This window comes from Nilaparvata lugens, chromosome 12 (genome assembly GCF_014356525.2).
Source record: "Nilaparvata lugens isolate BPH chromosome 12, ASM1435652v1, whole genome shotgun sequence".
Lineage (NCBI taxonomy): Eukaryota > Metazoa > Arthropoda > Insecta > Hemiptera > Delphacidae > Nilaparvata > Nilaparvata lugens.
The window spans coordinates 1,413,699-1,440,618 of NC_052515.1; the positions used below are offsets into that span (position 1 = coordinate 1,413,699).

Genomic DNA, 26,920 nt, shown 5'->3' on the forward strand with positions numbered 1-26,920 from the left:
CTTACTATGTTTTAACATATTTTTTATTAATTTTCAACAAACTTCAAATAGTATTCATTTATTCCCACAATCACATCAAATGAATGATTGGGATAGAATCAACTGGATAAACCCGAAACTGTTTCTCTCCCTAATTTAAAAAAAAATAGTCCAAAAAATGAGGTTATGTGAGCGACACAGCTATTTAATTAACTTTGCTAGAACTTAATGTCAGTATTTTGTATGTATGATCATTCTATCATTTTCGATGAATCTCTGAAAATTGTAAACTATCAAATTTTGTTCATATAAATTTGATTGTACTGGAATGCCAGTATATAAGCAGCTTAAAGCTTCTTATATAACTTGGAGCTACTTGCAGCAAAGAGCAGAACTTATTTACAATTTTGGGACACATTAGTAAATAAATTATTAAATACTTTACTTGGGACACATTGGCCAAGAGGGATACCGGTAAGCTTGCTGAGAGGTGTAATAGGGTGATAAAATAGTATATTAAGAAAAAAACAGTTCTTAGAATCTTACCAGTAGCTTTCTCATAATAGAAACTTTGCTTGTACTCTATTTAATAGAAATTTCCTTGATTTAAATAATAAAAATCAATAATTTCATCCAAATGCCAAATAATAGGCATAATGAATACTACCAGAAAGTCAGAACTTAAGCTTCTTTGAACATGTATTAAATAAACTAAAATTTCAACTTAATGAAGCAGCTTATTCTATTTTCCAACCAATATTAACATGCAGCAATGGAATATTTATCTACAATATTATATTCTTTATAATGATAATGAAAATAAAATACTGTATCTGCGGTGTATTTTATCATGAGCTGCTTACACTTTGAAGGAAAGTTTTATATTTAATATAATAGGTATGTAAAACATGAAGATTTCATAGAAGCAACATACTAGATGAATTTCTTGAGTTTGGTATTTGTTTATTGTGATTATATTACAAACATTTATTCATTAAATACTTTTAAACTGTGAAAAATTTGGACATAAGGTTGGGATTGACTTAATGAATGTTTGAAATTTGACGCTAAATTAAAAGACAATCTGGGCAACATAAGAAGGACAATAAATTCAAAAAAATTATTTCAACATTGATTGAAATAGAATCAATCTTGAATAATTAAAATACGATTCATAATTATTAAAACTTATGGGTTCTAATCGATTATAATCTATTATCAACCTCTGCCAAGATTAAATAGATAATATTTGAAAAGTTTTCATTGTAAATTGTTTAAAGTAATCCAATGTTATTAGCGCATGAACGAAAATAATATAATTCAAGATTATTGATTGAAATAGTAATATATTATGGAAAATAGTAATGAATATGATATTTCTACTTTTTGTGTGAACTGGCTTTTCTCAGTGAATGATAGTTGAAGGGATGAGTGTGAATTGGTCTTACATTTAAGGTTATGTTGATCTACTTTTGTAGTACAAGTACAATATACTGGTATTTAGTCTATTCAACATTGTGAGTTATTAAAAATAATTTTTTTATTGTTTCTTAGTGTAATTTAGTCGAAATGTATCATAGAGAAATCGTGAAAAAATTCAACATTCTGTGATAAGTTACATGGTAAGGGTAAGTTTTTAAGAGCAAAGTTTTTGATATTTTTTAGCTCCATTCTAAGTTTACTTTATGAATTCAATAATATTGTCAATAAAACTTGAGGCTTTTGCACACCGATGCGGGATGAGTGTGTGACGGGAACGGGATAACTTAACCACGGATTTAAAATTGTGACAAGGCAGAGAATCGGCAACGCTGTTGTTCTATCTTTTCCACTGACATTATAACATGGACCTCACTATAGATGAACACCTTTTATAATATTAATTGTAATTATTTTCAATTGATCTTAATAATTACTCATAATCGATTATAATTGCTCATAATTCTTTATAATTAAACATAATTGATTTATAATTGCTCATAATTTAGTCATTGAGGCTATTGTCATTATTGATCCTTGTTTGATGGAAAACTAAAATACAATACAGTAAAATAAATATGCATGAGATGAGCTTTTATCAGTGCAATTATATTTATATACCGTACCTAATTTATAGTTCACATAAAGCATTGTAATATATATTATATAATGGAAAGAGTAGGCTATTATAATATACTCAATCCCTTGAGAATTCCTCTACAATATTCGCGAAATGAAGCTCTGGCAATGACTCTGACAGCCTTATTCTGCATTAAAAAGCTAACTACTTGTGCTTGTAATGAACAACCCCAGATTATTAGCCCATATTAAAAAAATATTAGACATGAGATTGAAAAATGTTTTGGTGGTTAGAATACTAGTACACAGCCAGCCTTGGTGTTCTAATTTACATCATATCCGTCACCACTGGTGTCCTAATGTAATGAAATACATTATACACATTCATCACTGGTGTCCCAGCCTGGTCTCCTAATGTAATATGTATTCAACTATTGATTTAATCATAGGTCTAAGTCTACTCATAGCCTCATAGGATTATTTACAAAATGTAATATGTGACTCTTTATACAGCTAAATCTGCCAAGTCAACAATTTCCAATGTACAATAATATTTTATTTTCCAGATGAGACTGCTACAAACAAGTATATTTCACATTATTGCTAACAATGGATGTCGCTGTAAGCTTAGGAACTCTCATAAAAATATATCCAATGAATATTCAACATTTCTCCAACATAGAAAGAACTCATCTACGTTATCATCGCTGTACAGGAGGTAAGATTCAATCAATTATCAATGTAATATTATCAATGTAAATCATCATTCTTGTACCGAAAATCAAGTGACGAAGCAGTGTGTGATTACATAACCTTATCTTTTGGACAACATTAACGTTTTATCAAAATTTTTGGAGAGAAATAGTACAGGCTCAGCCTAGTTTTTCCTCCAATGTCATAATTGTATTATGATTATAGTATTTTATACAAGAAAATGAATAAATGAATGAATATGTGTCACTTCATAGGTGACTGTCGGCCTCAGTAACTACTTTTTAGGGCTAGTTTTGTAATAAATTTTGATATTACCATCTCCTTTGGATCCTTCTGCTTCATCCATTACCCACATTAATTTTGTGGGATCGATGGCGTCATAGAGTTCATAGAGTTCAATTTCAATCTCAAACAGGTCTAGTACCTCGAGATGCAAATACTCAATTGGCATTTCTTTTTATTTTCTCATGTTATCAAATTTGTATTGCTTTTATTAAGCACTTCCAAGTTGTTGTAATTATTCTATTTTTGTCAATAAGACATTTTAATCAAAATCGCAGTAAGTTTATATTTTAAGACAATAATTATTATTGATAACAAAATTTAATCAATCTCTAGTAGGATAGACTCCTAATTATTTATCATTCACTCTCCTTAAAAAGAGATATATATTTAATTTACTACAATATCAATATTAGTACGGTACAAAACAATTTGATGTTTAGTGGTAGAGTAGAGATGACTTAAAATTCCTAACTCCACCAAATAAATAATATATTCATTTTATTTTTTTCTGTATAGGGCTACTTGTAATATAAATATAAATAAAAATAAAAATCTCATGTTGTGATAAAATATTTCAAAAAGGGTACTGAGATTTTTATTTTTCTTTATATTTATATATTCATTTTCCTGTATTTTCAATAAAACCTTAACAGCTTCGCAACGTCACATATATTTTTGTAATAATTCAATTTTTCTTCCAGTTTGAATAATTTTCTACTATTGAATTGTTCTATTATTTGCAGAGCATACCGTTATTACTCGTCGGAAGTATCAGAAAAACAGGCTGCCGCAATTGAGAGAGAAAAATTCGAGAATGTTCCAGCCGAGTTGATTAGGAATTCAGCATAATAGCGCATGTTGACCACGGTAAAAGCACGCTCGCTGATCGCCTCTTAGAAATCACTGGGACTTTGAAAGCAGATCCCAGCAATAAACAGGTGCTAGATAGGTGGGTAATTATGCACAATAATATACTGAGAATACTCTGAAATTTTCCTTAATATTCTTAAACAATACATGACGTTTGTAATTTAAAGTTAGATAATGTTGATGGTCTCTACCTCTTATTATTACTATAAAGCTTGAGATCAAGATAAATGAATGGAAAAATAATTAAATAGAATTAAACTTGTAGTTGTTCACTTCACAAAATTTCGAGTTCTTAGTTTAAAAAGAATCTATTAATATAGGCTAAATAATCATAATAAGACAGGCAACTTTATAAGTGAATTCAAATAAAGGTTAGAAAATTGAAAGAGTATCCTACCGCACACATGTAAAAGCATTTATTCCTCAGTCCTTAATTATTTTCACAAAGTAGATTTTTAAATTTAGATGCTTCAAAACCAAACATAGAGAAAATATTTCACATTATTATCAATAAAATAGGAAATAATCACATATTAAAGAAATCATTTTGCATGACCAAAAAACAAACTTAATATTCTGAAAACTATCAAAATGTTTTTTGGAAAGATTCTTGTATAGGTAGTATGTATGTATTGGTTACGTCATTTACAAGTTCTTTTTTTAATAGAAAATGCTTGAATTTTTCAGGTTACAAGTAGAAAAGGACAGAGGCATAACTGTGAAAGCACAGTCTGTCTCTATCTGGCACAAGTCAGGTGATAAGGAGTATTTGCTGAATTTAATCGACACACCAGGTCATGTTGACTTTTCTAACGAGGTTTTTCGATCCTTATCAGCCTGCCAAGGTGTTCTATTGTTGGTGGATGCTAATCAGGTATAATAATTGTTTATTTAATGATTCATTTTTAATTAGGTACAATAATCATCTATTTATCATGATACTTGATTCATTCCTAATCAGGTACAATAATTATTTATTTAAAAATTCGACTTAGTCACTGTCAATATTGTAGAAACGTTCCATAATTGAATAAAAACACAAATATGTTGTCAAATTATACACAGTTTTATTCGGTCTGTGTTCAGTCAACTTGAAAATGTGACTGGTGTGGTCAGGAAACCATGGTCGTGTACCGAATAAAACAGTGTAGAATTTGACCACATATGTGTGTTTTTATTCAATTATTTATTTATTGATTCGTGATACCACAGAATTACAATTATAGGAGTTTTCTCTGGTGATACATAATCGATCAAAATGTATGGGAGAGGACCTACAGTCACAGTCCCACACTGTTCCTCCCCCGAATTTTTATTCATTTTTTATATTCCAGAAAGTAGGTTATGTTTTCTCATATTAGTATGCATATTAAATAACAGAATAGAATAGAATAAATTTTATTTCACTTGCTCAAAATGCAATACAATATGAATATATAGTACATAGTATATATTTATGCATTATACAATATTATTACAAAGCATTTAAAAATAAATAAATAAAAAGTATATAATACATAACTAGCATATTACCTATTTGTTTATAAATAATAAACTGTAAATTTTAAAATTTGAATGGAATTTTGTATTATGACTAAATGAACATAAAATATATATTTTCGAAAATACAAATATATTATAATTATTGACATTGTATAACCAAAAAATAATGCATAATATGCATATTGATGCAAGTGGAACAAATACTAGCTTGCAAAGTGGGAGAAATATCGCTTGAGTGCAAGCAGGAGTCGTTTGGTTCTTCAAGCGCACACACACACGCACACACACACATTCACACATTAAAAAAATTATAAATGCCTAATAGGACTCGAATTTTGGGATACAAAATTATTCAAAGGGTGTATAATCATGCTCAATGCAGCACAATAAACCATTCCTCAACATCATTTGGATGAGCTTCGAAAAGCCAAGGCTTTAGTTTTGATTTAAATTTTTTGAAGGTTCTCAAATTTTTAATTTCTGCAGGCAGAATATTGTAGAACTTCGGCCCAAGAAATAGAAAGCACTTCTGAAAAAGAGTACAGCTTGCTTTAGGGCATCTCACCAATCCCAGAGTTATCTGCCGCGTTTGCTGGGAATGATTACCCTCAACCATGGGCTGACCATAGCTTCCATTCATCCTGTAGAATAGAGCTAGGACCTTGAAGACGTACATATGTCTGAGAGGCAATGCATTTATCCGTCTGAAGAAAGGGAAAGAATGGGTTTGTCTGTGAACTCCAAATATAACTCGAACTGCTGCTTTTTGTAATGTAATTATTGATTTGAAGTGAGAAATGTAAGTTGAAGCCCAGCATGCTATCCCATAACCCAATTTGGAGTTAAGGAAAGCAAAGTATAGTTGACGCAAAATATTTGGGGGAAGGAATTGCCTTAGATTATAGAAAACTCTTAACAAGTAGAATAGATGCTTCCTTAGACCCAGAACATGGATATTCCATGACAATTTATCATCTACAACCAACCCAAGATATCTTATAGACTGATTTCTTTCTACAACAGTGCAGTTACACTGCATCCTATTGCAGTCAATTTCATGATAGAAAATAGGGACGTTCAACATGAGTGGTGATGACAAAGAAAAAGTTAAGTAATTTGTTTTTGCAGCATTTAGTGTTAACTTATTGTAATTAAACCAAAGGCGGAGTGTATCAAGATCTTGCTGCATCATCACTTGCAGTTCTTCAACATTTTTAGATGAATAAGAGAATGCAGTGTCATCAGCAACAGTTATTATATCAAATGACTAGCCTATTAAAAACATTGTGAAGTACTTCCTTCACTTCTACATAATTGTATTTTTATTTTTTTAAATATTAAATTAGTTATTATGTATTTTGTAATTATTTATTCACAGGGTGTCCAGGCACAGACAGTAGCTAATTTCTATCTGGCGTTTGGCAAAGATCTTGTCATTATTCCAGTCCTCAACAAGATAGATCTGAAGAATGCAGAACCTGAAGTGGTAGCAAATCAACTGGAAGCTTTATTTGATATCAGTCCAAATGATGTACTCAAGGTAATGCTTTTTGTTTACATCAACATTTTAAAATATAACTTGAAATAACAATCGGCTGAAATTTTTTTTGAGGCATCAATATCTTCCAAAATGGCCAAGCACCTTGTAAAATTCAATGTGGAGTCCAATGCAACCGGTATCAAGTTCATATCTTCAATGGATATTGAGATGTTCCTAAAAAATGTGCACAATTCATGAATTATTCCAGAAATTATTGTAATATCTCTATAATCATTATGAATAAAATATAAATCTCAGTACCCTTTTAAATTTATTTTATCACAACATGTTCCGGACATTAATGCCATTTTCAATAACCATTGTCTGAATAATTTTTTGGTAGCTCTAATATGTTCTAAAATAGTCAAATGCTATGTAAAATTCAATTTGGATTCCAATGCAACCGGTCCTAAGTTCATATCTTCAATGATTATTGAGATATTCGAAACAGATGTGAGCAATTAGATGCATTGAACTCAACTTATTATACTAGTAGCTTGTAATTTTAGGAAAATCCATAGATTATTGATTAAGTAAGTTTTTAGTTTATGTAATAAATTTAGTGATTTCATTCATTTTTTGTGACAGATATCAGCGAAGACAGGATTGGGAGTAGGTGATCTATTGGAGGCAATTGTAACGCGTTTACCTTCCCCTCCCACGGACCGAGCAGCCCCGCTACGCGCGCTCATTTACGATAGCTGGTTCGACCGCTACAAGGTACAATTCTTTCACCATTATTCATTATAATAATATATCCAGTTTATCTATCTAGATGTATTTAAATTGAAATTCTTTATTTTGCATTGTCATTGGTTATATATTGAACTAGCCATGAGGCTCGCCTCGCTCACCATATCCGTCTAGCCAGGGGGCTCCGCCCCCTGGACCCCCGACTGGATCGTTCAAAAATGAGATCAACGGGCTCGCTTCGCTCACCTGCATTTTTCATTTGAGCAAGCTTCATTCCATCAGAAAGTCAAAGTACTGAGAAAACGCAGAAAAGCTGAGAAAAACGTTGGAAAAACGCTGATTTTGTGCGTATCTTTGGCGTTATTTCAAATTCTTTCTAACACAACATTATTACACCCCAGCTGAGCTTCTGTAGTAAATTTGAACATTTTCTGTTCATTTGTTCTCGTTTAATCTGAGAAAAGGCAAAAAAGCAGATTTAGGGCGTATCTTTGGAAATTTTTCCAAATCCGTTCTTAGTGCGCCTCTAAAGGGCAAACTGAACATACCTAACAAATTTGAACGTTTTTGGTCCGGTAGATTTTTAGTTCTGCGAGTGAGTGAGTCAGTTAGTCAGTAAGTGAGTGCCATTTCGCTTTTATTTATAGATACATCATTTAAAACATTTTTTGCCTCGATGTTCGGCGAATCATGCCATTATTAATTATTGTTGATTTGTAAAATAATATACCTAATTTGAATGTTAATTTGTAGGGTGCCATAGTGGTGGTGTACGTCCAAGATGGCTGCGTCAAGGTGGGAGATGAGATATGTTCGGCGCACACCAAGATGGAATATACTGTAAAGGCTGTCGGTGTGCTGAGGCCTCACGAACAGGCCACTGGAAAACTGTAAGCTAATTAAAACATTATATTCTCCTGTTTATTTGTAGAAATGTATAAGCATTGTTTGATTTTGTCAGTCTGGAATTTTCTATTAATTTCATGTTATATTATTATTTAGTGTAATTTGTAAAAAAATGGAAGAATAATAATATAAATAAATGATAAATAAAGAATTCAAGCTAGAATTAAACTGTTTATCAATCAAAATGATAGATTGCAGTCATTTTCCCCTTTTTCATTAATTCTTTTGTAAAGTTTGATCTGTCATTTTCTAATTTATTCATTTTTACTTTTTTTGTTTCCTTTTACTAATGTCTTAGTCTTTTATTTACTAATGTTTTCACAATAGTATCATTTTCTACATAAATAAATAAATAAAATAAACATGACATCTTTGTAGTGTCATATTTGGTAGGTAGTTTGTGTTTTATTTCTGGTTCAAAATGTTTCCTAATAACTCAATATTTTCAAGTTCTGAGAGTTTATTGAATGTAATCATTCTCGGTTTCAATTGGTTTTTAATCAAATCAAATTCAAAATCTCTAGTTTATTTATTTTTGGACTGAAAAGTGGACTCAAATCAATTCAAGTGGATAGCATAACCTATAATTGTTATTCATTCATAACTCTACCTTCATTGTATTATCATTCATCCCATCATCATCACCTAGGCTTCAAATACTTCTAGAAAGTCGCCTTTGTAAAATAATAAATAAATAAATGATTTCGTATAAGTTTATTTAACTTATCATTTCTGTAAATGCTACAAAACCTACGGCCTTGGTAGGAACAAATTGTTTTTAATTTGTACATAGAAATTTTTGGTTTATTGATTGATTGATTACTGTAAATTAAAAAATATTAGTAGGAGTATTTATCATTTTAATGATTGGGAGAGAAAAACGAGTAAATTGAGCGATTTTTTCCAAATTAATAAAAATATATTGCTCAATACAATATGGTTGAATGGAGACCACTCAAAAATTGACTCTGGCCTGTTTATTTTGGAATTTAATTGTACCTATTGTTCAAGAATAAATGAATGGATGAATTTGTTTCAGATCAGGTGGCCAGGTGGGTTTCATCCAGTGCAACATGCGAAACACAAAGGAGGCTCACATCGGTGACACTCTGTATTTGAAGTCACGCCCAGTTAGCAATGTGGCCGAGCTGACTCCGGCTAAGCCAATGGTGTTCGCCGGCGTATTTCCCATGGACCAATCACAGCACCCGCTGCTCAGAACTGCCATTGATAAGTTGACGCTGAATGATCCTGCCGTCAGTGTAGTACAGGATACTAGGTATTTTTTAAGATTTATTTGAAAAACTAAATATGTATTAATTGCATAAATATAACACAAATTGTATAAACAATACATCACAAAAACTGTGTGGAAAGATGAAGAGAAAATGTAATACATGAAGCTAAAAAATTACAAATTTAACACTTAAACTATCATTTCTCTATGTTTTGAATTGTGAGGCTGTATTGGTATTATCATAGAGGAAGGATAGCATAAGAATTTATAGGTCGTTTATGTTGAAAATTTCAAGCCGATCTCTTGTCAACTCAAGCAGATTACTGTCGTCTACTGTCTATTATGACTGTGCTGTTGGGGTGAGAGTGTAAGAACGGCACAGTATAAGAGACTACCAGAGTCACATAGCTTCAACAAAAGTAACTACTAGGAATATCGGCTTGAGTTAACAGTAAAATTTGGAACATAAACGCCCTATACCATGGGATATCTTCTTATGCTATTATAATAGAATAAAATGATCCAAGTATAGGTTTTCTCTGCTACTACCTTCTCCATGATAACACAAATTGTATGAACAATACATCAAACAAACTGTACTGCAAATAAAACTTCCTCCACAGCTATCAAAATAACATATTGGGTTGTTGTAATTGATTGAATATATATTGGGATTTACATTATCGGATCACATGGGAATTATATATTCACTGTCACTGATACTGATGTGTGTGAAACCAGCTTTATTTTACTATCCAATTATAAGTCACAATCAGATTGAGAAATAGTTATTTGTATATCTAGAGTGAAAAGTACGACTTTTTCTCCCTGAGGGGAAAAAGTTTGAAGCCCGAGGCGAAGCCGAGGGCAACAATTTTCCTGAGGGAGAAAAAGTATTTTTCGCTCGTGATGTACACAACATTTTTCCTCCATCTACATTTTTTTATAGAAACTGCAAATTAAATCATTCTAATAACTTACGTATTGGTGACAATGTTTCCTAACAACATAACCTAAAAACTAAAACCTAAAAACCGGTCGTCTGATAGGCACTGCTGATTGCGCTATCTATCGGCCAAAGTTGTAACAATCATATCAGCTGAGCTACCAAAAATGGCTGACTCCAGATCACGCGGTTCAAATTTGAATTGCAGAATGCAGATCAAAAATATTTGTTGGCTGGTATTTTGAATAGAATAAAATATTTTAAAAATTGTATAAATTTTTATCGTCTACCAATATAAGAATATAATATCATACAAACATATATTTCATGAGTTGATCAAATTTCTGGTTGTGGTATTGAATTCAGTTGACTCAATGACAGACACCTCTATTACGCTTTCTCATCTGAGCTTAGACCTTCTAACCTATTACCATGTAAGTTTTTTAAATAGAGATGCTTCCCATGTTATTTAAATGGAGTCACTTTTACTCCCTAGGGAGTTTTTCTGTTTTTTACTACCTAGAGCGAAAAAGTGACACTTTAGTATTATGTTTCAGGGAGTAAAGTAAGTACTTTAAACAGTAGGTGGAGGAAAACATTTTTACATCATCGTGTATGCATTGAAGTGGACCTCATTTCATATATCTTGTACTTTTATTACATTCTATGACTGTCTTTGCTACATTTATAATTCATATATTCAGTACAAACAAGTATATTGATCACAATTATTTAGTGATTAGTCATAATAAAAATGAGGAAACATTATTATCATTATGTTTTATAATTCAAACATTAAATTATAAAATTGAAAAAGTTCTGGGCAATAGCCTGTTTTTTCTTTTCCGATCATATTGTATTGTTAACCTAATAAATAAATAAAAATCATCAAGTAAATCATTGGAGTAAGGTTCTCTTTTCAATTTTTTCCTAATAAATAATATTTGTAGAATATTATTACTTTCTTTATTCAAAAAAAAAAAAAAATTATACAATCAAATGCATTCCAAAAATCAAATACAATATTGTTTCCTAATTTCTAATATGTGTTCCCTATAGGCTACCCTGTGTGGGGACACTTGAATATATATAATAAAATATTTATATACAAATTTAAATATTATATCATGAAGAACATAATAATTGAATATGGTATTATATTGAAATAAATCAATATGTCAATATTTATAATCATTCTTGCACACATTCATACGCACACACATTCACATATGCGCACACATTCATACGCACACACATTCACACATGCGCACAAACACACACACACACACACAAACACACACACACACACACACACCACACACACACACACACACACTTACACAAAACTTAAAACTATGTACGGAGTGGTTGCTGTTTTTTTTTCATATTTAGTTCAATTTTATTCATAGTTAACGTTTCGTTTTTTTTTCAAAGTGCTGATGTAATTATACCATTATTTTATTCTCTTGCATTTGTATCCAATTCTATGACTGTTTCAGTCATATTTCAGTGATCAGTCACAAGAAAAATGAGAAAAAAATTCACTTATTTTTGGACAGTTACATTCTTTAATTTTGCTTTTGCTATTTAGTTCTTCGGTCAATATTTGGTCTTTAGTTAATTTATATAGCTTCCATTGGATATTTGAAATAATTATTATTATTGTTTAACTGCAATTTTGTAATAAATCTTCCATCCTAGATATATTCTATCAGTGATCAGTGGCACTCTAAATGACAAAGCATCCACATCTTCAACTATTCAACTGAGGAGACTTCTATGTTCTATTATTTTCTAAGAAACATCCAATTTCCTAATATTTTTATGCGATTCTATGTGACTTATATTTTGAATCATTATAAAAAAGTATTCAATTTTCTTGTATTTTTATGCGATTCTATGTGACTTATATTTTCAATCATTATATAAAAATATTGAATTTTCTTGTATTTTGATGCGATTCTATGTCTATTTTCCAGTCCGGCTCTAGGCCAGGGATGGCGACTCGGATTTCTGGGATTGCTGCATATGGAAGTTTTCAACCAACGCTTGGAACAAGAGCATAATGCACATGCCATCATCACGGCTCCCAGTGTCACATATAAATGTATGTTTTACAAAATATATAAATTAATTTATCGTTAATATAAATAAATAATTGAATTTATTTTTTTAAGCATAGAAATAATAACAACTAGTTTCAGTGTTCACACCAAATAAATGAATTTATTTTTGAAGCCTGACGATGGTGTGAACACCGAATTATATGTTAAAATTTGTATTTTTAATCTACTATTTCATTAATTTCAAAGGGTACAGCCCGTCAGGAATAGCATGAGCTCTAAGTTCAAGATGCGCCGTAGCCCGAGAGAGAATTTTAGTGGTGGGGGAAGCATTTGACTCACTCTCAACTTGACCTCCGTACGGTGCACATCGCTCCGGTTTGCATAGGCCTAATAGCATAAGCAGTAGGAAAGGCGACAGTGAGCCTTTCCGTCTCAACAAGCTCCAGCCACCTCCCCTCTCTTAGTTTCGAGTGGCCTCCCCACTCTCACTCCATTATCTCTCCTCTCGCGCATCTCACAGCTCATGCTATTCCTGCCTACTAGTACTATAATTCTTGTTTATAAACAGCTCTTTATTAATATGCTGATAAACTGTGTAACATCTAAATATTTTATTGAATTAACTCATTCTATTGGTGTGCATCTGCAGTTAATACTGTTGTTATTAGGACTAATTTATGTAGTGTTAAATTCATTTATATTTATATCATTAATGTCTTTATAACCCATTCATAACCCATAATATTTCTGTGGGGAAACAATGTGAAAAGTACTTATTCCTGCAATCTGCAATCTTATTATAGTTTGGAATGATATTGCTTTTATCAATGTATAAATAAAATAGAATAAAAATAAAATTTTTGTTTATTTTCAGTGAAAATCAAAGGTAAAAAGAACCAAGAACGTCTGGGAGGTGAGGCTGTGTTCATATCGAATCCAGCACATTGGCCTGATCAACAAATAATCGAGGAAATGTCAGAACCAATCGTATTGGCCACCATTATAACACCAGGTAACACAAATATTTCTCAAAACATTCAAATAACTTTCTGTTTATTAACATCTATCAGTCTCTTCCAAGGTTTAAAATTGGTAGATATATTAATTTATCCATCATCATCACCTATCTAGTATATTATTAATAGACTAGTAAACAAGAATTATTTACTATTCAATGATACAGAGTACTCTGTACTATGGTATCTCAATATACAGTTTAGCTCCGAAATATATAAAACAGCCATTACAGAATATTGTAAAAAGAATAATAAGAACTCTTTTTAATGGTATTGATCGCCAGCTATTGGGAATTATGTCCATGGGGGCCCTAGCCAATTATACTGATTTGACAAGGAATTATTTCATAAGCCAATTTAGAGAAATAAATGAAATAAACTATGAATTAAGAAACAGAGTATTTAGACCACAGAGATTCAACAATAATTATGGTAAAAGAACTCCAGAGTGCAGAATACCATATCTTCTGAACTCATTGCCTCTAGAATTGCGAAATTTACAAAGAAGGGGTGAAGTTCGGACAAAATTGAAATTATTTTTCATTGCAATAATTGATGATTGACATATGACATTATGGTTGGATTTACAGTAAGAATGCAAGCTCACAATAGTTTCTCAGACTAGCGATCATTTAATAGTTATATGGGAAGGTTTTACATTTTATTATAAGTAATTATTTATGAATTTCTAATTTGCTTTGTTAATAACATTCATTTAATATAATATATTGATATTTGTTTATTATGTAAGTTATTTCAACATAGTAAATGTTTTTAGTATTTTTTTTTTTTAATATTCCTCAAATAGCTTAAAGCTAGAGGGATTAAAAATATATATGAATTTTGTATTTAATGAGATTTGTATTGAAATTGAAATAAATTGAAATTGAAATTGAAATTGAAAAAAAAAAAAATAATAATAATACCAGCCGTCAGGCTCGCTTCGCTCGCCATATCCGTCTAGCCAGGGGGCTCTGCCCCCTGGACCCCCAACTGGATCGTCCAAAAATGAGATCAGCGGGCTCGCTTCTCTCACCTGCTTTTTTCTTTTGAGCATGCTTCATTCAATCAGAAAGTCAAAGTACTTCCTCGCTCGATTCAATCACCAAATTTGAACATTTTCTGTCTATTACTTGATGAAAGAACTGAGAAAACGCAAAAAACCCGCTAAATTTTGGCGTATTTTTGGCGTTATTTCAAATTCCTTCTAACTCAACATTATTACACCCCAGCTGAGCTTCTGTAGTAAATTTGAACATTTTCTGTTCATTTGTTCTCGATAAAGCTGAGAAAACGCTGGAAAAACGCAGATTTTGGGCGTATCTTTGGAATTTTTTCCAAATCCGTTCTTAGTGCGCCTCTAAAGGGCCAACTGAACATACCTACCAAATTTGAACGTTTTTGGTCCGGTATATTTTTAGTTCTGCGAGTGAGTGAGTCAGTCAGTGAGTGAGTGCCATTTCGCTTTTATATATATAGATTTAATAGCTCATCTATATCGATATGTGGCGTCTGTTGATCAACTAGATTTATATTAATTTTCTATTCTAATGGTACATATGCAACCGTAGCCGACGGAAGAATATCATTGATTCGTATGAAAGTGATCATCTCTGATATTTGCAATTTCTTTATATTAATATGCATTCATACATTTATACAATGAGTAAATCATCAAAATATGAAATTAATAAGATCATGTCATACTGTTCGACATTATCTTACATTGCATAACTGACAATATCTTATTCTTTTACCTTATTCTTATTCTATATCTCATTTTTGGATAGTACAGGGTGGCCACCTACCGGGAAAACCGGGAGAACCTTGAATTCCTCATGATTTTACTAACCGGGAAAAATACCGTGACTTCCTCATGATTTTTCTCCAACTACTCATGAATTTTTCATAAATTTCAATTAATTTAGTAAAGAAGTGTACAGTAACAATAAAATCAATTTAAAAAATCTGGTGTGGTACACTCACACAACTTTCCTTGCTCATTGAACTGTGAGCCTCATTCTTAAACGACAATAATTTAGAGAAATAACATAATGACGATTGGCGGCAACATAATTATTTGAAACTACGATCAGACTACTGTATATTATGTGTGTATATAATTGTTTTCAGAGTACTTTTTCCTTTGTGTAAATTGTGAAATCCGATGATTTTTTAAAAGTTGTCAAAACAGCTGTTCTACAGATGAAATATCTCGACTATGTGTTATTTTTTATAGACCTACCTACCTACCTCATGCACGAGAAGGAGGTTACAAAGTCCATTTCTCAAGGATGGGGTGAACCCCCCATTAGTTTCCGAGAAAGGCGACTCATGCCAGTTGATGGAGCTGATAAATAACTATACAGAGTATGAATTTGAAATAAATCAGTCGAGAAATTTTTGAGAAAATCGTGAAAAACATGGTTTTTCAGTAATTATCCGCCATTTTTCTCGAGAATATTACGCAGCTCCTGCAATTTTCCCAGAAATGATACTCATGTCAGTTGATAGGGCTTATAAATAGCTATTCATGGTATAAATTTGAAGAAAATCGTTAGAGCCGTTTTCGAGAAAATCGTGGAAAACATGTTTTTTTAGTAATTATCCGCCATTTTTCCGCCATCTTGAATTGAATTTTATTGAATTTCTTATTGTCGGGTCCTTATGGTATAAGGACCTTAAGTTTGAAATTTCAAGTCAATCGGTAAATTAGGAATGGAGTTATCGTGTTCACACACACACACACCACACACACACCACACACAACACACACACCACACACACACCACACCACACACACACACACACACACACACACCACACACACACCAACACACACACACCACACACACACACACACACACACCACACACACACACACACACACACACCACACACACACACACACACCACACACACCACACACACACACACACACAACACACACCACACACACACACACACACACACACACACACACACCACACACACACACATACAGACCAACACCCAAAAATCATGTTTTTGGACTCAGGGGACCTTGAAACGTATAGAAAACTTGAAATTGGGGTACCTTATTTTTTTTGGAAAGCAATACTTTCCTTACCTATGGTAGTAGGGCAAGGAAAGTAAAAAAAAAAAAACACTTGATGGCCAACAATAATATAATTGGCAATGTTTTTGAACTAGCCTACCTAACCAAAAAAAATATCTAAAAACATCGGCTATAGTACTGTACATAGGTACTTATAATTTGGCTTCATTAGTAAAAGTATGACTCAGAATACATAATAAATGTTGAAATGTATTGATAACTTTGACATTGTAGTCTATTTTTGTGAGGAATTTTTCGTTTTTTAACTACTCACTGAGTTTTGAAAATGGACCCCCTGCCCGAAAGCACCCCACACACATGAGTAGTTGAAAGAACGTACCGTACTAATTCTTCACAATAAATAGACTATGGTGTCAAAAATTATCAATATATTTGGAAAATTAAAACGCTATTCGCAATTCGTCATGGAAGATCAACTGAAGATCTCTATAATAAATTATTTACGAATGTATCTTGTTCCTCAAATACCGCAGATACTATACCTGGAAAATTTGAAATTTCAATCTGGAAAACCGGGAATTATTCATATTTTTTTATTTTAAAATAGGTGGTCACCCTGATTGTAAATTTCCACACAGATTTTTATTCTGGCAATGCGTGAATACATCCATTCCAGAACCAAACCAAAAGTTCTCGCTGATGATAAAACATGCATGACTATCAAGTATGTTCACACATGTTCAACGCACTTGTTCTTTCGTTAGTGGCCACACTAAGCAGGGTCACTTCATGTTTCAGTATTTTTCAACTGTTTAATCGTTTCAATTCAACTTAATTAATTTCATGATTGTTCTATACTGTTATAGAACTCTACATTTAATTATTATTAAACGAAATTCCAATAAAATGCTGTAAATCACCCCGAAGACTTCTGCTACTGCAAATATTGACAACAGGGTAAACAGCTAGATGGAAATTCGAAGAGCGCCACCATACAAAAAATATTTGTCAGCCCGGGAATTGAACCAAAAATTGAACCTCCTGTAATTGCCGGTCAGGAATGCTTACCCTTACACCAAACTGACAATCTCTGGATAGCATAGTCTGAAATCATAATTCCATCTGTTGACTGGTTGGCCGCTATGGCTTTGTATAAAATGAGCGCTGCTATCCAGAGATTGTCAGTTTGGTGTAAGTGTAAGCATTCCTGACTGGCAATTAGGAGGTACGGGATTCGATTCCCGGGCTGACATAGTATATTTCGCACCTAGAGCAGAAAATGAGATTTTTCCGGCTCGAAACCGGTTTTCGAGCCTACGGCCTCGGACTAGAAAAGATTGAGAGCCGGAAAAACATTTTTGCCCGTGGTGCGAACGCTATTTTTCGCCACACACAAAAATAAACAATATATATATGAGAATAGTTGTTTACTAAGCACTTCCGAAAGCAGAAGTGGGAGGTGATAGCTCTAGCAAATCGGAGGTAATCTGAATATCAGGAAATTGTCCAAGTATTTTTATTTTTATTCTGATTTGTCTAAATAACCTAAAAGATGATGTTCAATTATGTGGGAGGTTGAGTTTATACTTTTTTATTCTTTCAAATGACAATAAGATGATATTATTATAAATGTTTTAATTATTGAATAATGAACACAAATAATGAAAAGTTTTTTGATCAGCTGTTTTTTGATCACCTTTCTTAGTTCCATGTTAGCGGCTGGAAAGGGTACTCTTTCAGGCCTAGGCCGGAAAGAAACCTGTTCTGACGTCAGACGAGAGTCGTCTGCAAACAATGTCTTTCAGATCTACGTAGGGACTGGAAAGCAGCTGCTTTGTGCAGTGTGGCGAAATAGTTATTTGTGCAATAGTGCGCACACCACACCACACACACACACACACACACACCACACACACACACACACACACACACACACACACACACACACACACACACACACACACACACAACACACACACACACACACACACACCACACACACACACACACACACAGAGAAAGAGAGAGAGACCAACACCCAAAAATCATGTTTTTGGACTCAGGGGACCTTGAAACGTATAGAAAACTTGAAATTGGGGTACCTTATTTTTTTTTTGGAAAGCAATACTTTCCTTACCTATGGTAGTAGGGCAAGGAAAGTAAAAAAAAAAAACACTTGATGGCCAACAATAATATAATTGGCAATGTTTTTGAACTAGCCTACCTAACCAGAAAAATATCTAAAAACATCGGCTATAGTACTGTACATAGGTACTTATAATTTGGCTTCATTAGTAAAAGTATGACTCAGAATACATAATAAATGTTCAAATGTATTGATAACTTTGACATTGTAGTCTATTTTTGTGATGAATTTATCGTTTTTTAACTACTCACTGAGTTTTGAAAATGGACCCCCTGCCCGAAAGCACCCCACACACATGAGTAGTTGAAAGAACGTACTAATTCTTCACAAAAATAGACTATGGTGTCAAAAATTATCAATATATTTGGAAAATTAAAACGCTATTCGTAATTCGTCATGGAAGATCAAACTGAAGATCTCTATAATAAATTATTTACGAATGTATCTTGTTCCTCAAATACCGCAGATACTATACCTGGAAAATTTGAAATTTCAATCTGCAAAACCGGGAATTATTCATATTTTTTTATTTTAAAATAGGTGGCCACCCTGATAGTAAATTTCCACAAAGATTTTTATTCTGGCAATGCGTGAATACTTCCATTTCAGAACCAAACCAAAAGTTCTCGCTGATGATGAAACATGCATGACTATCAAGTGTGTTCACACATGTTCAACGCACTTGTTCTTTCGTTAGTGGTCACTCTAAGCAGGGTCACTTCATGTTTCAGTATTTTTCAACTGTTTAATCGTTTCATTTCAACTTAATTGATTTCATGATTGTTCTATAATGTTATAGAACTCTACATTTAATTATTATTAAACGAAATTCCAATAAAATGCTGTAAATCACTCCGAAGACTTCTGCTACTGCAAATATTGACAACAGGGTAAACAGCTAGATGGAAATTCGAAGAGCGCCACCATACAAAAAATATTTGTCAGCCCGGGAATTGAACCAAAAATTGAACCTCCTGTAATTGCCGGTCAGGAATGCTTACCCTTACACCAAACTGACAATCTCTGGATAGCATAGTCTGAAATCATAATTCCATCTGTTGACTGGTTGGCCGCTATGGCTTTGTATAAAATGAGCGCTGCTATCCAGAGATTGTCAGTTTGGTGTAAGTGTAAGCATTCCTGACTGGCAATTAGGAGGTACGGGATTCGATTCCCGGGCTGACATAGTATATTTCGCACCTAGAGCAGAAAATGAGATTTTTCCGGCTCGAAACCGGTTTTCGAGACAGAGACCTACGGCCTCGGACTAGAAAAGATTGAGAGCCGGAAAAACATTTTTGCCCGTGGTGCGAACGCTATTTTTCGCCACACACAAAAATAAACAATATATATATGAGAATAGTTGTTTACTAGCACTTCCGAAAGCAGAAGTGGGAGGTGATAGCTCTAGCAAATCGGAGGTAATCTGAATATCAGGAAATTGTCCAAGTATTTTTATTTTTTATTCTGATTTGTCTAAATAACTAAAAGATGATGTTCAATTATGTGGGAGGTTGAGTTTATACTTTTTTATTCTTTCAAATGACAATAAGATGATATTATTATAAATGTTTTAATTATTGAATAATGAACACAAATAATGAAAAGTTTTTTGATCAGCTGTTTTTTGATCACCTTTCTTAGTTCCATGTTAGCGGCTGGAAAGGGTACTCTTTCAGGCCTAGGCCGGAAAGAAACCTGTTCTGACGTCAGACGAGAGTCGTCTGCAAACAATGTCTTTCAGATCTACGTAGGGACTGGAAAGCAGCTGCTTTCTGTGCAGTGTGGCGAAATAGTTATTTGTGCAATAGTGCGCAAAGTGTCAGTTTGCTGCACCGAAAGAAACGTTTACGCCCGAGCCGTAGGCGAGGGCGGAATGGTTTCTTGAGTGCAGCAGAGGAACTTTGCGCACGTATTTCACATTAAGTTTTTCCTACAGTTACCATTGAATATGAAAAGTGGGTAATTATGGGTAAAATTGCCTGAAATGCATTTTGTTTTTCTGTTTAATTTTATTATTGATAAAAACCTTAATCCTAAAATCCTAAAGTCCTCGTTGTCCTTGGCTATAATATATAATGAATAATAATTAGCGCGTTGTGCTTGGTTGCACCTCTGCTCACTATAGCAGCCAAAGCAGTCACTGTTACCAACTTCATTTTGATTTTGCTGCACTGTTGCTGCTCCATATAACCTACTAAGTATTTTGCGTTGCCATGTTACAAATCTGGAGTGCAGAAAAATTTTTCCCGCACTAGAGCGGAAAAGTGATTCTTTGCGTTCTGTAATCAGTGCAGCAATGGCCACTTTTCAACGTAACTGTAGGAAAAATAATTTTTGTATAGTAGCGCTCTTCGAATTTCCATCTAGCTGTTTACCCTGTTGTCAATATTTGCAGTAGCAGAAGTCTTCGGGGTGATTTCCAGAATTTTAATTTGGATTTCTTTCAATAATAATTAGTAATTCATTAGCATTTGAACCAATTTAACTTCCAATTTATTTCCATCTGCAAACTCTACATTTCTTGTAAACTTACTAATGCATCCTTTTCTCTTTTCAATGTAGACGATTATCTTGGTAGGATAATGAGCCTATGCAACGAGCGGCGAGGGACGCAGCAGAGTGTGTCCAACATTGACAACAAGCGAATAATGTTGCAATTTGTTTTTCCACTCAATGAGATTATTGTCAACTTCCACGACCGACTCAAGGCGCTGTCATCTGGATTTGCCAGCTTCGATTATGAGGACGCTGGTTATAGTCCTACAAGTCTAGTCAAGGTGAATAAGAATTTTTATCAGCCATTAAACATTAAACAAACATGTAATAGGCTTCGTCATGATAACAATGGGTCTTGAAAGACCTGTCAATACATTGTCATTTGTGATAAAGAATCAATCAATAAAGAACAATAATAAATAAATAAATAAATGTTTATTTCCCAAAAAAACTAAAACTACAACATCAATTACAAAAATATTAGATAAATTACAATATTGAATGAAAAAGACTAAGAAATTGTCAAAAAACCACTGATTTATTGATAATTAGAAAGACCGGTTTCGGTTATTACACCATTGTCAATCTCTGATAAACTTATCAAGTTGATAAACTTATCAAGTTTATCAGAGATTGACAATGGTGTAATAACCGAAACCGGTCTTTCTAATTATCAATAAATCAGTGGTTTTTTTGACAATTTCTTAGTCTTTTTCATTCAATATGAATAATTACCACAATATCAACTTCTCAACTACACAAAAAGTAAAATTACAATATTACATACAATTGTTAGTTACAAAAGATTCTTACAATGTGTTCTCTACTTGTTTAGTTTTTTCTGTGTGGAAATTTACCTACTCCACTATGGCGTACCATGTTCTAGAGTAGTTTTTGTTAGTTTGTTGTGTGTATTATCAATTAGTTAGTGTTTAGTAAGTCATTAGGTGGTTAGTTGTTATCTGAAATAATGTTTTCTATGTTCTGTCTTCCTTTGCTCATCAACCAATTGTGTACTATTGCTTTGAACTTTCTGGGAAGATTAATCTGTTTAAAGTTTGCAGGAAGTAGATTATTATAATTTTGGTGCTAAATGATTGAAATGTCTCTGGTATAGTGCCTTCCTTGCAACACTGGTGATGAGAAGAGTAGACAATACATTGAATAAAGTCTAAATTTCTTCAATAAACTATTAAACATTCAATCTTCAACGGGCCTTAGTTTATTTAAAAACACTTATTTTCAAATACCTTTATTATTCAATATTGAACTCTCATATATTTATTGCATTTCATTGTCAATTTTTGTCTCTATTTTTTTTATTATCTCTGTATATTTTGTATTGTATTATTGTATTTTCTGCTAACGACGTGGTTAAGTGATAGAGGGGACATTACTGTCCAAACTTCGCCACGTCAACAAATAAATAAATCATTCTATTCTATAATAATTTGAATTTTCATAACATAAAAATCTACACTTATTGTAAGTCGCTTTCCTGGTTCAGCAATATGCTATTTCAGACAGAGACAGAGTCTAATGATAGACAAGTATAGCAAAGCATTGCTAATCAGGTGCTAACTCTATTACGCGAATCTCATTATAGAGTCCTATAGATTTGTGGGGGAGAATTAATGAAGATGGAATAAGGACAGTTTATTAGGTACTATTCAAAGAGAAAAGATTTGAGATTTATAATTTATAATTTTATGATTTTTCCCTTTTTGTGTAGTTGAGAAGTTGATATTGTGGTAATTATTCATATTGAATGAAAAAGACTGAGAAATTGTCAAAAACCACTGATTTATTGATCTATAAACTGAGTTTATCAGAGATTGACAATGGTGTAATAACCGAAACCGGTCTTTCTAATTATCAATAAATCAGTGGTTTTTGACAATTTCTCAGTCTTTTTCATTCAATCTTTATGATTTTTTTTATAGTTCGACATAGTGCTGTTCTTCATACTGCTAGCTGCTCGATAGTTTTTTTTAAAATAAATATTATAAACTTTGTTTTGTAGTTGAGACACTGTGTTACTTGTAAATATTTGAAAAACACTTACTTTTGTTGGAGTATTGAGGAATGCATTTCACTCCTGAAGTCCTGAAGAGGAGCTTCATCATCCTCTAGGCTGATGCATTCAAGTTATTATAAGCTGTTAAGTTATATATAATTATAACAATTCATAGTGTTTTGTCATAGAAACAACATCAAATATTTATTGTTTGTATTTTCCCAGATGAGTATACTCTTGAATGGTACAGCCGTAGATGAACTGTCGATCATTGTACATTATTCCAAGGTGGAACTAGAAGGCCGAGCTCTATGTAAAAAACTACTGGATATCATTCCAAGACAAATGTTTCAGGCAAGTCTAATAATTTTGTATTATTTTATAATAATTTCTAAATGCAATCTCATTCCACGGGGATGTACTATGCAATGATACGTTGTTTGCTGTATCTATATTATACTAGTAGTTCTGTGAACAGTAGACCTCACGCAATATTCTCATCCACAAGTACCTGATGTCAACTGTTTTAAATGTTAACAAAATCAGTTCACGTTTGAATTTGTATTCCAGAATGTATATAATATTCATCCAGTTCCGTGATAATCTTTCCATCTAATGAAAATTAATTTTTTTCAATAAAAAATATCATATTAATTTCTTCAGAATTATTTAGTTTATTTGATTATCTTTAATCAACTATTAAATTAGTCTTTTCGAATGTGAGAATATTGATACTGATGAACACGCATAATAATGACTGCAAAACAAAATATTGAAACCAAAGACCTTAAAGCTGCGATTAGACCAAATTTATTAACAAAATGTTAATAACTCAATCCTTATAGATTATATTAGATTGATCATAACTTATCATACACATGATGAACATGTGTGTTTGTCAATTTGCGTTCAATCTAATAGAATCTATAAGGATCAAGTTATTAACATTTTGCTAATAACTTTGGTGTAAACCCAGCTTAAAGATGCAAACCTCTTCAAGGCCTTTGATTGAAACGATAGACCTTATACAAATACAGTAATAGACTGGCTTCTCCACACATCTGTGTAATCACTTGTCAGCTGATTTATGATGAATAATTCTATAGTCTGATTTTTACTCTAATATTGGCGTATGAAGGAGGCTCCTTTTTCCTTTTATATTATCCTTGAAATGCAAAATTTCCAAAAACCTTGTATATACGTCGACGCGCAATTAAAAAAGGAACATACCTGTCAAATTTCATGAAAATCTATTACCGCGTTTCGCCGTAAATGCGCAACATATAAAACATATAAAAATATAAACATTTAAACATTGAGAAATGCCAAACCGTCGACTTGAATCTTAGACCTCACTTCGTTCGGTCAATAAAAGCGAATAACTTGTATATGATTTACTATGAACATGTTTTTAAAGGGTTGCTAAGACTCTTATCAGAGTAGGTATAGCAATTGTCGAAGAAGAGTAGAGCGGTGAAGATAGTTTCAGACTTGAGAATGTCGATTGTAATGTATGAATTTGAATGGTAGCGTACATAGTGAAGCGGTATGTTTTGACTAATAAATCAAATGAATATAAAATACACGAGCCGTCAGGCTCGATTCGCTCGCCATATCTGTCTAGCTAGGGGGCTCCGCCCCCTGGACCCCCGACTGGATCGTCCGAAAATGAGATCAGCGGGCTTGCTGATGGAATGAATGCTTCATTCCATCAGAAAGTCAAAGTACAGAGAAAAGCTGAGAAAAACGCTGATTTTGGGCGTATCTTTGATGAAATATTAAAGTAACCTCATCACAAAATTTTTAGACCCTAGCTAAACCTCTGTACCAAATTTGAAAATTTGTCTATTACTTGATGAAATGACTGAGAAAACGCAAAAAACGCAGATTTTGGGCGTATCTTTGGCGTTATTTCAAATTCCTTCCAACACAACATTATTACACCCCAGCTGAGCTTCTGTAGTAAATTTGAACATTTTCTGTTCATTTGTTCTCGATAAAGCTGAGAAAACGCTGGAAAAACGCAGATTTTGGGCGTATCTTTGGAATTTTTTTCAAATCCGTTCTTAGTGTGCCTCTAAAGGGCCAACAGAACATACCTATCAAATTTGAACGTTTTTGGTCCGGTAGATTTTTAGTTCTGCGAGTGAGTGAGTGATAGAGTGCCATTTCGCTTTTATATATATAGATTATATTCAACACTCTCAAGCTAGAAGCTTCCCTCGCTGCTCCACTAACAATGTTTTTTCGTTTAGAAGATCTCTCAAAGCATTAAAGGCTGACGATGCTATTTTTCAAGATATACTAAAAACTGAATAAAATTTTGGTTTTCGTTTAAAATTATTTATTCAAACACAATGACTTCTAAATAATAATTAAATTTTTTTTTCGGTTACAGATAGCAATCCAAGCTTCAGTTAGTGGAAAGATTATCGCCAGGGAGAACCTTAAGGCCTACAGAAAAGATGTCACTGCTAAATTGGTGAGTGAATTTGAAATTTTAAAATTTCACGATATTCTGCATGACACTTGTTGAGTCTCACATGAACTAGTCAAATAGTTCATTATATAATTGTTTTGATTTTGACGCGTTCATATAAAAAATAACACAGTAGCCTTTGTCTGATTGGACATTACAAGCACCCTTTTTTAAATTTTTATAAAAATCCAATCTTGATATTTGAAATTGGCATAAATGATCGAAATTAGTCGTATCTATATAAACAGAAAGGTAGCCCACAAGTAATTTCATATAACTAAACATTCAAGAAGCTCTATTGAAATACTTTGTAAGAAACATTGTATGTATTGAGAAAATTTCAAAATTTAGTTTATCGATTTTAAATTCAGCGAATTACGCCAGGCCCTCACAAACACAGGCTTTTGCCTACATGTGAGTCTCTCATAACGTAAGGGTATATATAAATGTACTGTATTATTTGTAAATTGTGAGAATAAAAATTTGATTTGATTTGATTTGATTGATTAAAGATATTGATTGATTGAGTGATTTATTTATTCATTTATCAATTTTTTCTTAGTATGGAGGAGATACCACTCGCAGGACAAAGCTGCTGAAACAGCAAGCTGAAGGCAAGAAGAAAATGAAGATGATTGCCAATATACAGATTCCTAGAGATACATTTATTGAAATTCTGAAGAAAGAATAAATATGTTGTTATTGTTAGTAAAAAAATGGGTTTTGATTATTTTGGTTTTCCCTTGTTCACTATCAAAATTGCCTGCAATATTATTGATTAATACCGTTCACATCAAGTTCAAAGACATTTCATTGTCTACCAGAATTTCTCATAACATTGTGAAATTCTTTATTACAATAGAGTAATTCATTCAAGTAATAATTCAAGTTAATAAATATGGTAACTT

The 26,920-nt window shown here is 32.6% G+C and overlaps 1 protein-coding gene across 1 annotated transcript; it reads left to right on the top strand.

Moving 5' to 3' along the window:
* The first annotated feature begins 635 nt into the window (after positions 1-635).
* On the top strand, positions 636-26,729 carry LOC111045390 (translation factor GUF1 homolog, mitochondrial). The gene is given in 14 exon segments (XM_039439413.1): positions 636-652; positions 3,780-3,871; positions 3,874-3,985; positions 4,594-4,780; positions 6,788-6,949; positions 7,538-7,669; positions 8,396-8,532; positions 9,588-9,827; positions 12,711-12,838; positions 13,672-13,809; positions 21,583-21,797; positions 23,759-23,887; positions 25,932-26,015; positions 26,575-26,729. Coding segments are annotated over 14 exon segments (1,902 nt in total). The 3' UTR covers positions 26,704-26,729.
* Positions 26,730-26,920: the final 191 nt, after the last annotated feature.